Source organism: Eumetopias jubatus, unplaced genomic scaffold (genome assembly GCF_037043125.1).
Source record: "Eumetopias jubatus isolate StellerSeaLion01/CBP00866 unplaced genomic scaffold, mEumJub1_p1.0 scaffold_5, whole genome shotgun sequence".
Classification (NCBI taxonomy): Eukaryota; Metazoa; Chordata; class Mammalia; order Carnivora; family Otariidae; genus Eumetopias; species Eumetopias jubatus.
In genome coordinates this window covers 26,910,925-26,926,412 of record NW_028274811.1, presented here as the reverse complement: position 1 = coordinate 26,926,412, position 15,488 = coordinate 26,910,925, and the positions used below count along the sequence as shown (strand labels likewise).

The window sequence follows — 15,488 nt, the reverse complement described above, 5'->3', positions numbered from 1 at the left end:
TGCTTTGACCTGTGTCACGCTGCTGGCTGGCCCAGCCTGGCCACTCCAGCCATCAGAACAAACAAGGCATCACCGTGTCTTGGCAGATCAGCACCCCACAGAAGTTAGATGTGTCCAGCCAGGCCTAGCTGGGCATCACTCCTAGCACTGAGCAGGGTGTTCATGTGTCAGTGTGGAAACTTCTAGTCAGCCCTAGATCTTTCGCACCAGCTGGTGCTCAGGGCTTCTGCTCCGAGATAAAGTGAGCAAGGTGTTAAGAATGATTACATAATGAGGCTCAATTTCACTTAACTCTGGAACCAGCGTAACAAGCCATTTAAGGACAACGGGGTGGTGCGCTCAGCTGGAGTCTACATGTACCCTACAGGATGTTTGCGGGATTTTTATAGCCATACCTGCCTAACCCATATCTTAGGATTTACCTTGACTGGGGACATACTTAATTGTTTGGGGTTTTGTAGCTGTGTTTGCCGGCTTGAATCAGGCCTGTGATGAAGTCACGAGATTTCTCCAGAAATAATCCAGGCGTTCCTAGTTACAACAGCCCCTGGGGGAGTTAACGCAGACTGGATTCCAAGGTCAGTCGTAAGTGCAGCCAGCACGTGGTGTCTGGGGGTGGGGGGCTCTCCCTCAGCAGGGGGCAGAGCATGAGCTCTGTAGCGGGAGGTGGGTTTTTCCATCTAAAACTGGCAAGTGGTGCCCAGCATGGGACAATGAGGGGGACTGTTTGGTTGGGAAACAGCTGCCCACGGTTTGCCCCTGGTCTGTCGGGTCCTTAGATGAGCCTGGTGAAGGGAAATGAGCCCTTATTCACAGACTCTTCATTCTACCCTTTGCGTCCTGCCCCCACTTCCCAAGAATGGGGGGCACAGGGAGATGGCTTGAGCCTTGTCCCCTTTATTTCCTCCAAACAACTCCCCTGAGTGGGGGAAGGGAACCACCTGCCGAGGAACCGTAGTGCCTCTCAGGTGAGAGTCTGTACTCGCGCCGGGCCTCTAGAAGAAACTCTGGGGTCTCAGAGGCCTTCATACACTAAGTGGCAAGTCCATGGTGCGAGGGGTGCCCTCTGCCCCGTGTTCCCCCAGAATTCTGCGACTGAGGGCATGATGGGGATGAGCTAATGTGTCACTCCCAGAGCTGAATCCAAGAGTAAGGCCCAGACCCAGGAGCACCATGAGGGGTCGCTGGGCTGCAAGGAGAGAACAGGCCCCTCCTGCCAGGTGGGAAGTGGGCTTTGCAAAACTGGCATTGGAGAGCCCCATTCACACCCTCCCCAGCCACCTCCCACCCCCACCGCGGCCCCCCGCCATTACCTAGTCTCCACTGGAGAGGGTGATTTTGGCCCAGGGGAGTCTACACACAGCAAAACCTCCTGCTGAGAACCAAAAGAGGGCACTTGAGATCCATTTCCTAACTGCTGACAGATTTAAGGCCTCTCTTCGAGCAGAGGCACTATCGGCAGTCAGAGGGAGCATGCTGGGACCTCTGTACTTCGTGATCAGTTTCCTATGTCACTAAATAGGCCGCTGGTGCTTGGCTCCCATGACAGCCAGGCGAGGCCACTTGGGTGGCCCTAGCTCCAGTAGCCCATGAGGTTCCTGAGCTGGGCTGGGCTGACTCCCAGGCACTTGGGGGTGATGTGTAGGTCCACTAACCAGCTCCTTCATGGGAGCGCAGCATGCTAATGTAGGCCCAGAGTTGCCTCCCAATGACATAAGTCCACTGCCTGTTGACCTGGGAATAGATGCAAGGCTTTCTGAGTAGTCCAGAAGTTAAGCTTACTTTGTTAGACAGAATGGGGGAAATGTCCTATCTGTATGGGAAGATGCTGAAAATGGAATGATATGAAAGAGACAATTAGGTTAGCATCTGTGGAGTACATACTGTGTACCATCCCTGTTTGACAGATGTTGACAGGGCTGTTGTAACTAGGAACGCCTGGATTATTTCTGGAGAAATCTCGTGACTTCATCACAGGCCTGATGAGGTCACCAGGGATCGGAGAGATTCAGTGATCTCGGGACCCCATGACCCAGCCCTGCAGTTAGTAACTGCAAAGCAGATCTTGACTCCAAAGCCCAGACTCCTAACACCTGGCCTGCCCTACCCATCCTTACCAAGGCATCGTGTTACTGCTATTGGAGAATCCGGCTGTCGGATGCGAGTGTGGTCAGTCAGCAGCTGTGTTGGGCTGCTGTGGGCTCTACACTATAGAGGACAGGTCCCAGGAGGGCCTGGGTGGCGGCCTACCGTGGCGCCTACGGTGGCGGTAGGCGCAGGGAACTTTGCAGGCTGCAGCTTGGTCTCAGAGGCTCTCGGGCGGAGCGGCTGGGATGGCCGAGAAGGCCCTGCAGGTGCTCAGGACAAAAGGAGCGCTGCCTAGCCGAGGAATCCCCTGAGGAAGGGTGAGAGAAAGCAGCAGCAGATTCATCTGAGGGATTTGTTCCCTTTTGCCATTCATGCCAAGCACGATTGAAAACCATGAAAGATGTGCCTGAGCTGTCTGGGTAGGATCCGGTGCAGTTGCCCAGCAGTGCTGTTGGAGGTCTGGTTTGGTCCCCACCTGGCCTGGCAGATGGCCTGTGGCTTACTGAGCTGAGGCGCCCAGTCAGGGAGCGATGTTCTGTGTCTGTTCCTCCCCATAGCTTCTCCTCAACCAGAGGGAAGGGGGCAGGGGATGAGAAGGGGCAGAAGGAGGGCCCTGCCCAGTTACCTGCTTCTCGGAAGGTTCCAAGCGAATGGCAGATGTGCTGGGGAGCTTACGTGCGGCCTGTGGGCCCAAGACACCGAGAGCCCACTCTGGGGAGCAGGAGCTGGGTGGGACTTCTCCACTCTAGGCCCAGGGCAGACCCCAGCTAGCAACACCTGTCCCACAGAATCTAAGACATGAAGACTGAGCCAGAGACACCTGGGTTCCAGGGCTTGTACTGGTGTTTCCTTGACATACAAGGAAGGCAAGTAAACTCACTTGTAAAATGGGAATAACAGTAGTACCTCCTGCCTTACAGGCCTGATGAGATCTGATAGGTCTACAATGCTTGGAAAATGCCTGACGCAGATAGAGTTCACAGTTCAGGGTGGGACAGATACGGGAGAGATTTTTGGTTGTCTCAAGCCCCATGTTACTGTAGTTGGTGGACACAGATACTCTGAGCTCGTGGCCCCTCGGAGAGCATGCAACCCTATCGGATGGGAAAATGAAGACCCAGAGAAACTGGCCAAGCCAGGAATAAAATACTGACTTCTTCCTGGAGCTGCCCCACTCCCTGGTGGCATGGGCCAGACCCCATATACAGGCAGGATGCCCATATTCTGGGGCTTCTCCATCCCCAACTCTGCCTTGACCGGGTTAGCTAAAGGGAACCCTTCCAGGCAACCACTTCTCTCAAATTATTAGTATAATTAGTATAACTTCCTCACAGACCAGGCCTCCCAGAGATGAGGCCCAAAGGCTGACATGATTTATAACTTCATGCAAACCTCCCACATTGCTCTCCTAGGAAAGAGCAAGAACTTCAGACATAAATGATGAATCCATTAAAATTAAAACACCCTCCAACTCCCCACAGGTCAGACAAGTAACGATTCATTCCCAAAACACAATAATCATCTCCCAAATCTGTTGATGACTCCAGCTTGGTCCTTTTGTGAATGCGCCTCTTACTTAGGACATATTTATGCTGCCTTTCACCTTGGAAATGATCCATGTTTCCCAAAGAAAACAGGCCTTTGTGTTACATATTCAAGTGTTTTCACTGGAGGGTTTTGCAAATTTAAAAGAAAATGAATGTGTTTACCCAGAATATATTGATTTGAAATGATTTTTAGTGTGTGAATTAATACAAAAGGAGAGGGGCGATCCGGGCCAAAGGAAAACAGGTGGGTCTTTGTTGCCAGCAGGAAGCTCTGTCTGCACCCCACCCCCTCAGTCTCTCACAGTGAGAATGCAGGGCTTTTCCTGACTGGGCCCCGTCCCAGTGGGGACCCGGGCTACCAGGGTCTTGACACCTCCATGCCCCCCGTTCTTCTCGGGCTCTCCTGCCCCCCAGGAGGCTACGTCCAGATCTCTGGCACTGGTAGGAGTGACAGCTTCTGCCCAAAGTGAGTAGGTGTTCCCTCTGAGCCTGGGGCCTGGTCCACACCCGCTGCAGGATGAGGGGATGTGTCATCAGGCATGAGGAGGACAGTTCGGTTCTCAGGGCAGTGAATGAGCTCCCACCCCACTGATAGGATGATGCTTTTGTTTGGCTTTTTTAAAACATCTTTGTGTCCATTTTCCAGGTAGCAAGTGGTCAGGTCAGGGCACGATGGGCTTCTTGGTGGAGCTCCTTGACTTCTCGAGGTTGCCTTCCACGTCACAGGCTCCCTTTGTCCAGGGCATGGAGCCAGGAAGACCCAGGGGGGCTAGGACTGGGTGCAGGGTCCCTTCGATTGCGGCTGGCCTGGCGGGACCCCCGTAGTCTCCTCCACGCCAGTCTCTCAGGACAGATAGGATGGGAGGCCTGAGCCACTGGTTCACAGCAGGGCGGAGGCAGCTGCCTGGCCCCGCAAGCCCATAGTCCGTGTTCACGGACACACACACGCAGGCTCATCACTGCAATCTGGGTCCTGCCACCCGTCAGCCTTGTGTCTTGGCCCCCACCTGTCCCCAAATACTCCAGCCAATGAATTTGCACTGATGGTTCCCTAGGCTGAGAATTCTCTCCCCTCCTTTGCTGCCCACGTCATCCGTCAGGTGTCCGTGTAACCCACGTTCAACAGATGCGTACTGAGTTCCTCCTGTGGGCCGCTCCCAGGCCACACGCTGGAGACACAGCAGTGAGCAGACCAAAACCTCCATCCTCATGGAGCAAGTCTAATGGTGATAAGTACTGAGGAGGAAAATGCAAAAAGGGACAAAGTCAGATAAAAGGTAGCAAGTGAAGGTCTTACTGAAAAGTTGACATTTATTTCAACTTGGTGGGAGAGTCACCAGTCCTCTGGAAGGATCTTGGCCTGAGCATCCAGAGGACAGAGTGGCCATTTTTTGAGACAAGAGGAGGGTTGGGGAGCAGGTTTGGGGAAGAAATCTCCGAAGCTCATGCAGTCATGGTAAATGCCAGGTGTTGTGCAGCCAATTGGGCTTCCGAGCGTGAAGTTGAAGGGACAGAGTAGACCAAGGAGGAGTGGTCAGCTGTGCCCAGTGCTGCAGACAGCTCAGGGAGGATGGGGTCAGAGAACCGGGCATTGGGTCAGGTTTGATGTGGGGCAGTTGCTGGAGAAGAGCCATTTCCATGGGGTGGGGGGGGGGGGGGGAACATCTGCCTGGAACTGACTCAGGCAATAGGGGAGAGAAATTAGAGCCCCCAAATATGGGCAACTCTTCAGGGTGCTTCCGTGGAGAAAAATGGGGCAGCACTGGGGAGACAGTTTGGGGGAAAGAGAGGCTTGGGGTTTTTTTCCAAGATGGAAATGAAAAGCTTTCTATGGGCTGATGAGAACGCTCATTAGGAAGTGGAAAGGGGCGCAGGAGTAGGAGGGAAGTGCTGGGCATGTCCTAGAGCAGGCTGGCGGGGATGGGACGTGGGAATGAGGCTGGGGGTGACAGAAGATTCAGAACCAGAGGCGGGAAGGAGAAGGGTCTGGCAATGGTGGTGAGAACCAAGGAGGACACCTGCCCCACCTCCCAGCCTGCTCCAGAAGGAGGTGAGGGAGAGAGCCACAGCCCCTGAGGAGTCTGGAGAAGCAGTGTTGCCAGGTTTCCATCTGGGCGAGAAGGTGAAAAAAACGTTCATACAAGAGTTTGAGGATATAGGACATTTCGCTCATAGCTGAACATGAGTTCCAGAAGATGACAACCGAAGGTTTGGGGGATGAGGGTTGCCCCAGAGGCACAGGCATCTTGCGAAGACTGATGTGACCCTGAATCAAGGGCCTGAGGAAAAGTGTTCTGACGATCCCCATTTGTGGAGTCGGAGCAAGAGTGGGAAGAGGGGGCCGTGGCAGATGGAGCATGCAGAGGCCTGAGGCCCTCTCTGTAGTCCTGCGGATGGAGGGATGGAGGTCAGAGGAGGAGCGGTCTCAGCCCCCGGGATGACAGTGGCTCATGGAGACCTCACGGCCAGCAGAGGGTGCCTCTCACTGTGAGCACCCCTGCCAGGGGATGTGTCTGTGCCCAAGAGACAGTCCTGTATTTTTAGGTGAATGACTCACTCCACACCCTTGACTTTCAGTCCGGTTTCATTTCGTTCTAGAATAGGGCCATGCATTTCAGTTCAAAGTTAGCCCTGAATTGGTCTTTGAGAGCTTTGAAGTCAGAACTGACTCCGGGTCTCACCTGGAAGCTGATAGGTAGGAGCAGATCCTCCAGCCCCATTCCAGATCTCCGGGATCAGACTCTCTGGGGTGAGCACCAGTGTTGTTTTAACAAGCCCCCTGGGGTTTGCACATACTCCAGTTTGAAAACTTCATGGGTCCACGGATTCTATCAAAGGTCGGGGCTAAGGCAAAGGACAGTCTTCAAGGCTGGTGCTGACCACTGGCCATCTTACTGAAGAGGCCAGTCCACAAACCACCAGTTGAGATTCCCCAGTTTGATAGACAAAGCTACCATCAGTAAAGGGACAAGCCCCATGGGCATAAGGTAGCTCAGTATTTCTCTTGTAAGGTGGACAGTGGATCTTGCTCTCTTCTAGCAAATCTTCCCCCACCCCTGTCCCCATGCACCAAAAGCTCCCCTCTGGTAATGCTCATCGCACTTGAAGTTCATTGTTGAACCACCTTGCCCCTAGACAGCAAGCTCCATGGGGATAAGGGCTGGTCCACTCATATTCCCTGCTCTGTCCATAACGCCTGGCAGTTGGGAGGTATTTAATAGATGTTGGCTGCACATAATGAATTGACAGAGCTTTGTAAAACCAATCCAGACCATTAGTGTGGTGCCTGACTCGGAGTGGGGGGATTCCTTCAGCCCTCCCCTGGCCCTCTCCCCGACCCCTGCTTGGCAGCATTTGCTACTGTCATACTTTGTAATATCTGGTAGGAAAAAATGCCCATCATCACCCTCACCTTTCAAAATTTCCTCAGCTGCTCTGGCACATTTTTTTCTTCTGGGTAAGTTTTAGAATTTTTTTGTCGAGACCCTACCAACTGATATTCATTGCAATTAGATTAAATGTATGTTTAACTTGGGGTATCTCATTTCTTTTTTTTTAAGATTTTATTTTTTTATTTGAGGGGGGGTCAGAGGGAGAAGCAGACTCCCCACTGAGCAGGGAGCCTGATGCAGGACTCGATCCCAGGACTCCAGGATAATGACCTGAGCCGAAGGCAGACGCTTAACTGACTGAGCCACCCAGGCGCCCTGGGATATCTCATTTCTTAACCAGAGTAAATCTTCCACTCCCAGAAGGTATCTCTCCAATTATTCAAGGCTTTTTTTTTTTCCTGTGTTCTGTGAGGTTTTAGAGTTTTTTCATTTAGGTCCACAGTGATTTCTGTCTGATCACTGCCAGTAAGTAAATAAGCTATTAGTTTTGTATGTTTTGGTGCTGGCCCCCTTTCGGCACTCACTTATTAAACCTTACTACTTTGAGTTTCATTATCTAGAGCATATCCAGGTAAAATATCATTTTTCTCCATCCTTTTAATACTTCTCATTTCTTGCCTTCAATTGACAATCATACCCTGCATTGTGTTGAGAGTCTGATATTGCCTTCTTTTCACTTTTTTTCTAACTTAATGTTTCACCATTCTGGAAAGAATGGTACTATTTCTTCTTTTTATGGAGATATTCTTCATTGTAGGAAACAAATATCATTCTGTTCCTTATTTATTGAGGTTTTTTCCTCTAAGAAATTGATTCTGAATTTTTTTGAAAAGCCTTTCAGTGTCTAGCAAGAGAATCAAATGATTTTTTCTGACTGCTTTTGATTTTGGAGGTGATTAATTACAGATTTCCTGATAGTTAGGCATTGAAACGTATTACACTTGGTCACGGTGTGTTCTTTTAATACCAGGCTAGCCTTGATTTACTAATATGTCACTTGGGATTTTGGTATATCTAGTCCTAAGTGGGTTAGGTCTGTAGTCTTCTTTTTTGTGCTCTCTTTGGCAGGTTGTGCCCAGGTTACACAATTTGCAACATCTTCTCTGTCATATTGCAACAGTGATACAACTTGCAACATCTCTGCCCCATGCTCTAGCAATTATCCATTCCTTAAATGTACAAAATAGCCTTCCTATGAAACTACTCAGGGTGAACTTGGGTTAGTAGCACTTTTTTTAACAGCTTTATTGAGGTGTGATTGATTTACGAAAAGAACCACACAGGGGCTCCTGGGTGGCTCAGTCGTTAAGCATCTGCCTTCGGTTCAGGTCATGATCCCAGGGTCCTGGGATCGAGCCCTGCATTGCCTCCCTGCTCGGCAGGGAGCCTGCTTCTCCCTCACCCACTCCCCCTGCTTGTGTTCCTGCTCTCGCTGTGTCTCTCTCTGTCAAATAAACAAACAAAATCTTAAAAAAAAAAAAACAACTCACATACTTAGTGCATACAGTTTGTATACTGGGACTCAAATACATGAGACATACCCCTGATACCATCACCACAATCCAGGTAATATACATATCCATCACCTCCAAAAGTTTCCTTGGGTCCCTTTGTTTTTGTTTGTTTATTTTTTGTTGTTTGTGGTAAAAACATGTCACATGAGTTCTCCCCTCTTAATAGATTTTTAAATGCACAGTACAATATTGTTGACTAGGCCTCATGCTATGCAAAAGATCTCTACGACTCATTCATCTTGCATAACTGTAAAGTAGCACTTGAAAGTTTTTTAACTATTCTCTTCTTTATTAATTCTTCTCCTTACTTGTAAGTTTCCTTTTCTTGTTGAAGTATAATCAACATATAGTATCCTGTTAGTTTCAGGTGTACATCATAGTAATTCAGTATTTTTATACATTATGAAATGATGTTGATGATAAATCTAGTTACCATCTGTCACCAGGCACGGTTGTTATAATAGGTATTGATTATATCCCTTATACTGTAACTATATCCCTTTGACTTACTTATTTTATAACTGGAAGTTTCTACCTCTTCATCCCCTTTAGCTCTTCCTCCCTCTCCACAGCCCCTCCACCCTCTGGTAACCGGCAATGTTTTTCCTGGATCTATGAGTCTGTTTCTGCTTTGTTTTGTTTATTTGTTTTGTTTTTTATAGTCCGTGTATAAGTGAAATCATATGGTATCTTTTCTGTCGGATTTCACTCTTATTTTACTTAGCATAATCATCACCCTTTAGGTCCTGTGATGATGTCACAAATGGTAATATTTCGTTCTTTTTTATGGCTGAGTAATTGTGTGTGTGTGTGTGTGTGTGTGTGTGAGATCTTTATCCGTTGCTGTATGGATGGACACTTAGATTGCTTCCATATGTTGGCTATTGTAACTAATGCTGTAGTGAACATCAGTGTGCATTTATCTCTTCAGATTGGGGTTTTTGTTTTCTTCAGATAAATACCCAGAAGTGAAACTGCTGGATCACACAGTCATTTTCAACTTTTTGACGGACCTCCACACTGTTCCTCACAGTGGTTGCATCACTGTATATTCATACCAACAGTGCACAAGGGTCCTCTTTCCTCCACATTCTCACAAACCCTGGTTATTGTCCTTTTGATACCAGCCATTTTGGTAGGTGTGAGGTGATAACTCATGGTGGTTCTGATTTGCCTTTCCCTGACGATGAGTGATGATGAGCATCTTTTCATATCCCTGTTGGAGCTCTATGTTGTCTTTGTAAAAATGTCTATTCAAGTCCTCTGCCCATTTTTTAATTGGGTTATTTGTGCATTTTTTATGTTAGGTTATGTGGGTGCTTTAAACTTATTTTGGATACTAACTCCTTAGCAGATATAGGATTTGCAAATACCTTCTATTCAGTAGGTTGCCTTTTCATTTGTTGATCATTTCCTTTGTGTGCAAAAGCTTTGTAGTTCGGGCACCTGGCTGGCTCAGTCGTTTGAGAGTCTGCCTTCAGCTTGGGTCATGATCCCAGGGTCCAAGGATCGAGTCCCATGTTGGGCTCCCTGCTCAGCGGGGAGTCTGCTCCTCCCTGTCCCTCTGCCTCCCCCAGCTTGTGCTCTTTCTCCCTCACTCTCTCAAATAAAACAATACAATCTTTAAAAAAAAAAAAAAGCTTTCTAGTTTGATGTAGTCCCATTTGTTTATTTTAGCTTTTGTTGCCCTTGTCTGAAGAGATGGGTCCAAAAACAGATTGCTAAGCCCGATGTCAGAGAGCTTACCACCTATGTTTTCTCCTAGGAGTTTTTTGGTTTTAGGTCTTACATTCAAGTCTTTAATCCAATTTTAATTTATTTTTGTATATGGTGTAAGAGAGTGGTCCAGTTTGGGTTTTTTGAAGGTAGCTGCCTACTTTTCCCAACACTATTTATTGAAGAGACCATCTTTTCTCCCATTGTATACTCGCTTTCTTTGTCATAGATATATTACCCATATATATGTGGGTTTTTTTCTGGGCTCTCTGTTCTATTCCATTGATCTGTGTGTCTTTTTTGTGCCAGTACCAGACTATTTTGATTACTATAATTTTATAGTATAGTTCGAAATCAGGGAGTGTGAAACCTTCAGTTTTCTTCTTTTGCAAGATGGCTTTGTCTGTTTGGGTCTTTTGTGGTCCATACAGATTTTAGGATTCTTTGTTCTAATGCTGTGAAAAATGCCTTTGGCATTTTAATGGGGATTGCAGTGAATCTGTAGATTGCTTACCGTAGTATAGACATTTTAACAATATTCTCCCAGTCCATGAGCACAGAATATCTTTGTATTTATTTGTATCTCCTTCAGTTTCTTTTATCAGATTCTTAGAGTTTCCAGAGTACAAGTCTTTCACCTCCTTAGTTAAGTTTATTCCTAGGTATTTTATTCTTTTTTGATGCAATCATACAAGGGATTATTTTCTTAATTTCTCTTTCTGATAGCTTGTTATTAGTGTATGGAAATGCAACCAATTTCTGTTTGTTGATTTTGTATCCTTTGAGTTTACCGCAGGCGTTTATCAGTTCTAGTAGTTTTTTGGTGCGGTCTAGAGTTTTCCACGTATAGTATCATGTCATCTGCAAATAGTGACAGTTTTACTTCTTCCTTTCCAATTTGGTTGCATTTTATTTCTTTTTCTTGCCTAATTGCTGTGGCTAGAACTTCCAGTACTATATTGCATAAAAGTGGCAAGAGTAGGCGTCCTTGTCTTATTACTGATCTTAGAGGAAGAGCTCTCAGTTTTTCACCATTGAGTATGATGTTTGCTATGGGTTTGTCATAGATGGTCTTTATTATGTTGTGGTACATTCCTTCTAGACCCACTTTGTTGAGAGTTTTTATCATTAAGATTTCCTTTTAAGTGGGGTGCCTGGGTGGCTCAGTTGTTAAGCGTCTGCCTTCGGCTCAGGTCATGAGCCCAGGGTCCTGGGATTGAGCCCCACATTGGGCTCCCTGCTCAGCAGGAAGCCTGCTTCTCCCTCTCCCACTCCCCCTGCTTGTGTTCCCTCTCTCACTGTCTCTCTCTCTCTGTCAAATAAATAAGTAAAATTAAAAAAAAAGATTTCCTTTTAAGTGATCCATTTCATTGGGATTTTCATATTTATTCCCTATAATTGAATACAGTATTTTCATAATTTTTAATTCCCTGTGTTCTTTCTCTATTTTTTTATTGATCGAACTTGCTAGAGATTTGTCTATCTTATTATAAACAAACAGCCTTAGATTTATCTGTCATTTCCATTCTTTTTTGACTAATCGATTCATTCACTTCTGCTTCTCTATTGATTCTTCCCTCACCTTCTTTAGATCTACTTTATGTGTGGTAGGCAGGTTTGTATAAATAAATGGTGATCTAGCAAGAGCCCAAGTTTATTAACTTCTAGGTCATGACCACCCACATTGTAGAACTCTGGATGCTCTACTACCTTCTCCAACTCCCCGCCAGTCCAGTGCTCCTCAACCCCCCAGTTCTAGCTCTGTGCTCTTGAATTACACCCTCCTGACCAAAACTCTACTATCTATTCAACTTGAACCCCGTTCCTCCCTCTTCCAAATTCACAGTGTAGGGAAGTTGTCTATATAAGTTATTATTCCTTTCCTCTCTGAACCAAATGGAGTCAGAGAAGGGAGATTCACTTCCCTGTTCTAAGCAGCCCTCTAGATATGCCTTAGCTAGAGCCCCATTTACTTCCTCCATCCCAGTGGCCTGATCTGCGACAAGACTCTTCTGTCACACCTTGGAACTCTTCTCCAGAACTGCCAACAGAGAAACTGGGAAATGACTCACATTGTGGTGTTGTTGGGTCTCTGTGTGGTTTGTCACACGGTGCCTCTGTGTTTTTGTTACAGAAACAGCTCTGGGATATTTTCAAGGTGGGTTCATGCCCTTTGCTGATTGTCCATTTGGCTTTCTTCTCAGACCCCCAACTTTGCCCTGTAGGTGAACCAGAGGAAAGATTTGAAACTCAGACTGAGTTAATCAGACCACTAGCAGCCTCCTAAGGAGTTTTGAGAGGAGTTGCACAGTCCATTTCTCACAACGAGGCAATGGAGTTTTTGCCTTTGTCCTCCGCCTTCCCAAGAACAGATCACTGGAATACTTGCTCACATTCCAGGATTAGCAGTATTACCTCCTTCTACATAAGCATCAATGTGTTCTATCTCTGCTCCCAAGAAAAACCTCTCTCCTAAAGTATGGGGACACTTTCTTTTATCAGACAATAGGAGCTTCCAGATACCTTTGGGGAAATGTAGTGGCCTGCTTTAGGAGGAATCCATCTTCCACCTTCCCAAAAGGTGTGTGTTGAGTGCAATATCCAGGTAGGTGCCTTTACATAAGCTAATTGGAAGCCGTTTTGGAAATATGTAGAGTAAAATATGTGGATAGGTAAGAGCCCTCAATTCCACTGAAAATGATAATTATTTTATTTCCTGGGCCCAGAGCTAGGGGTAAGAGGAAAGATCCTCCAGACAATCTTCACTTCCTCCAGGAACCTCCCCCGACAGCCCACTTAAGAAAGGCCAGAGATCTGTGGCGAGTGCTAACACCTTGCCCACCCGTGTTCTTCTGATGAGTGGGAGGACACATCCTCAGCCCTGAACTTGACTGCCAGGGCTCATGGCTGAGCCAAGGAGGACACACTTGCCTTTCACCCATGGCGGAGGGGTGGGATGTGAGAAGTGGAGAAATAACAGTGATCCACTGGAAAATCAATGGACTTCCCTGGAGTGCTGATGTAATTAGTAGCCCTGCCCGTCAGTGACCATAAGTGCTTTGTGAAGCACCTTCTGCAAAAAATTAAGCCCTTGTCCAATGGCTTTCCAATAACAGAAATAATATATTTGATTTTTATTCATTCAGAAATAAATGTGCAGTGGCTCTTGCTCTTCACGTGTAGCAGCTGAACGGCATTCAATATCTGGATGTCTTTCTGATCAGATTTAGAATAATGGTGAAAGCCATGAATTACAGGGCACAAAGCCTGACATGTTTATTGCTTACAATTCATTTTATAGCCCTTTCTTCGAGGGCTTGATCTGCTGAACAGGATGACTGTGAGCTAGTAACAAAGAGAACTCCAGAGTCACGTCTCGGTTCACCCCTCTGGAGCAGGTGTCGGGGCCAGAGCACGGGCCCGAGGCCAGGTGAGGGCCCTCTCTGACCAGCACCAACTTCATCCGCAGTGCCGCCAGTCATCCGCGTGTATCCAGAGACCCAGGCACAGGAGCCCGGCGTGGCGGCCAGTCTGAGATGCCACGCAGAGGGCATTCCTATGCCCAGAATCACTTGGCTGAAAAATGGCATGGATGTCTCCACCCAGATGTCGAAACAGCTTTCTCTATTAGGTAAGAACCACCCTCGGTGCCTCTCTGCTCTTTCCATCAAGTTTAAGCTGACGCTTCCCCCAGCAGTGGAAATGAGAGACATGATTTGTTTCTAAGTCAGATGTTTCGGGAGTGAACAAACGTCTCCCCAAATTCTCCTGCTATCTGGGCTCACACAGGTCTTGCAGGCTTTTTGAGCACAATGATGATAACCTGTCAGTTAGATCCCAGGTCAGCGTCAGTTTAGTTCAGCTGTTTCAGCTCTTTCTGGGCGTGTATCATGGATGTTGGCTGCCCTCAGCCCTGCCAAGGGCCTGCACTCTGAATAGAATGGAGACAGGAGGGAGGAGGGGGTCCCAGCTGAGCAGGTCATCCTGAGCACTGTCCTTCCTCCAGCCAATGGGAGCGAACTCCACATCAGCAGTGTTCGGTATGAAGACACAGGGGCGTATACCTGCATCGCCAAAAACGAAGTGGGCGTGGATGAAGATATCTCTTCACTTTTCATCGAAGACTCAGCTAGAAAGACCCGTGAGTCCGCTCTTGCCTCTGAGGTCCTCGTTGCGCTGATTGGGGGATGCTGGGTGCAAGGGGACCAACTGACCAAGGCCACACCCATCATCCATGAGCCCCTGAAGACAGGGGTAAACTCCCATATTCTGTGCTTAAAGCTGGGGACAGAGGGTGCCCAGAGGTGAGCAGACCTGCCCTGGCAACCTCGACAACACACAGACAGAGAAGGTCCCTGGACAGCAGAGAGTGCCCAGGACCACAAGGAAGCTTGCATATCCTAGCCCCACTTCTGCCTCCTCCTTGCTGTATAGACTGGAACCTCTGCCCCTCACCCACAAAATTCCTCCTACTCTCCACCCACCAGTCAGTGTTGCAGATTCCATGTATGATAGACTAGATATCAGTTCATGATCTATATCACATGCTGCCATCCCACCATGGCCCAGGAAGTGGCCCGGCCACACTTGCACACATAACCTCGAGTCCAGGGATTATAGCCCACCTGGTGGCCAAGTGTGCCTTCCCTGGTAGCCACCGCTCCCCAAATGGCTCTGCAGGCATGATTCCATGGACACGGGTGATAGATAGGATCTCTTGCCCTTATTCAAAAACTCCAAGCTGAGTCTTCATCATCAAAGGAGATCATTAGAAGTGTTTCAGATGGTCTTCCTAGGAGAATCCTAGTTGAAAAGCAGCATGGCTTCTGGAAGTAATCAGGAACTCTAGGAGAGCGGTTGCTTGCTCCTTGTCAACCACAGCAGTGGAGGATCCCATTAGTTTCCATGATCCTGGGGACCTGATTTCAAAGACTATTTAGAAATTGAAAAGGTCCCGAGACCTGGAAACATGTGTCCACATCCAGAGTCCCATCAGCGTGCTGCTGCTGGGGCGGAGAGTGGGGCAGACTCCACACACGATGGATTAGGTAGCCGTTCGTCCCTGAAAGGAATCACGACAGTAAAGTTGCTGACATTGTTTTGTTCTCTTTTCCTTCCCTCAATCACGTTCCCGCGCTCCTGATTCTCTGACGCTGTAGTGGCAAACATTCTGTGGCGAGAGGAAGGTACCAAGCTCACTTCTTTTGTGTTGTGCTTGTGATCGCCTGTGT

General features: G+C 47.8%; 1 protein-coding gene across 1 annotated transcript in view; it reads left to right on the top strand.

Annotated features, from left to right (window-relative positions):
- FSTL4 (follistatin like 4) overlaps nt 1-15,488 on the top strand; it is a 398,358-nt gene that overhangs the window by 358,199 nt on the left and 24,671 nt on the right. Inside the window, exons 9-11 of the mRNA XM_028103667.2 lie at nt 13,727-13,888; nt 14,264-14,398; nt 15,417-15,443. Coding sequence (XP_027959468.1) covers nt 13,727-13,888; nt 14,264-14,398; nt 15,417-15,443 — 324 coding nt within the window. The remainder of the gene's footprint in view (nt 1-13,726; nt 13,889-14,263; nt 14,399-15,416; nt 15,444-15,488) is intronic.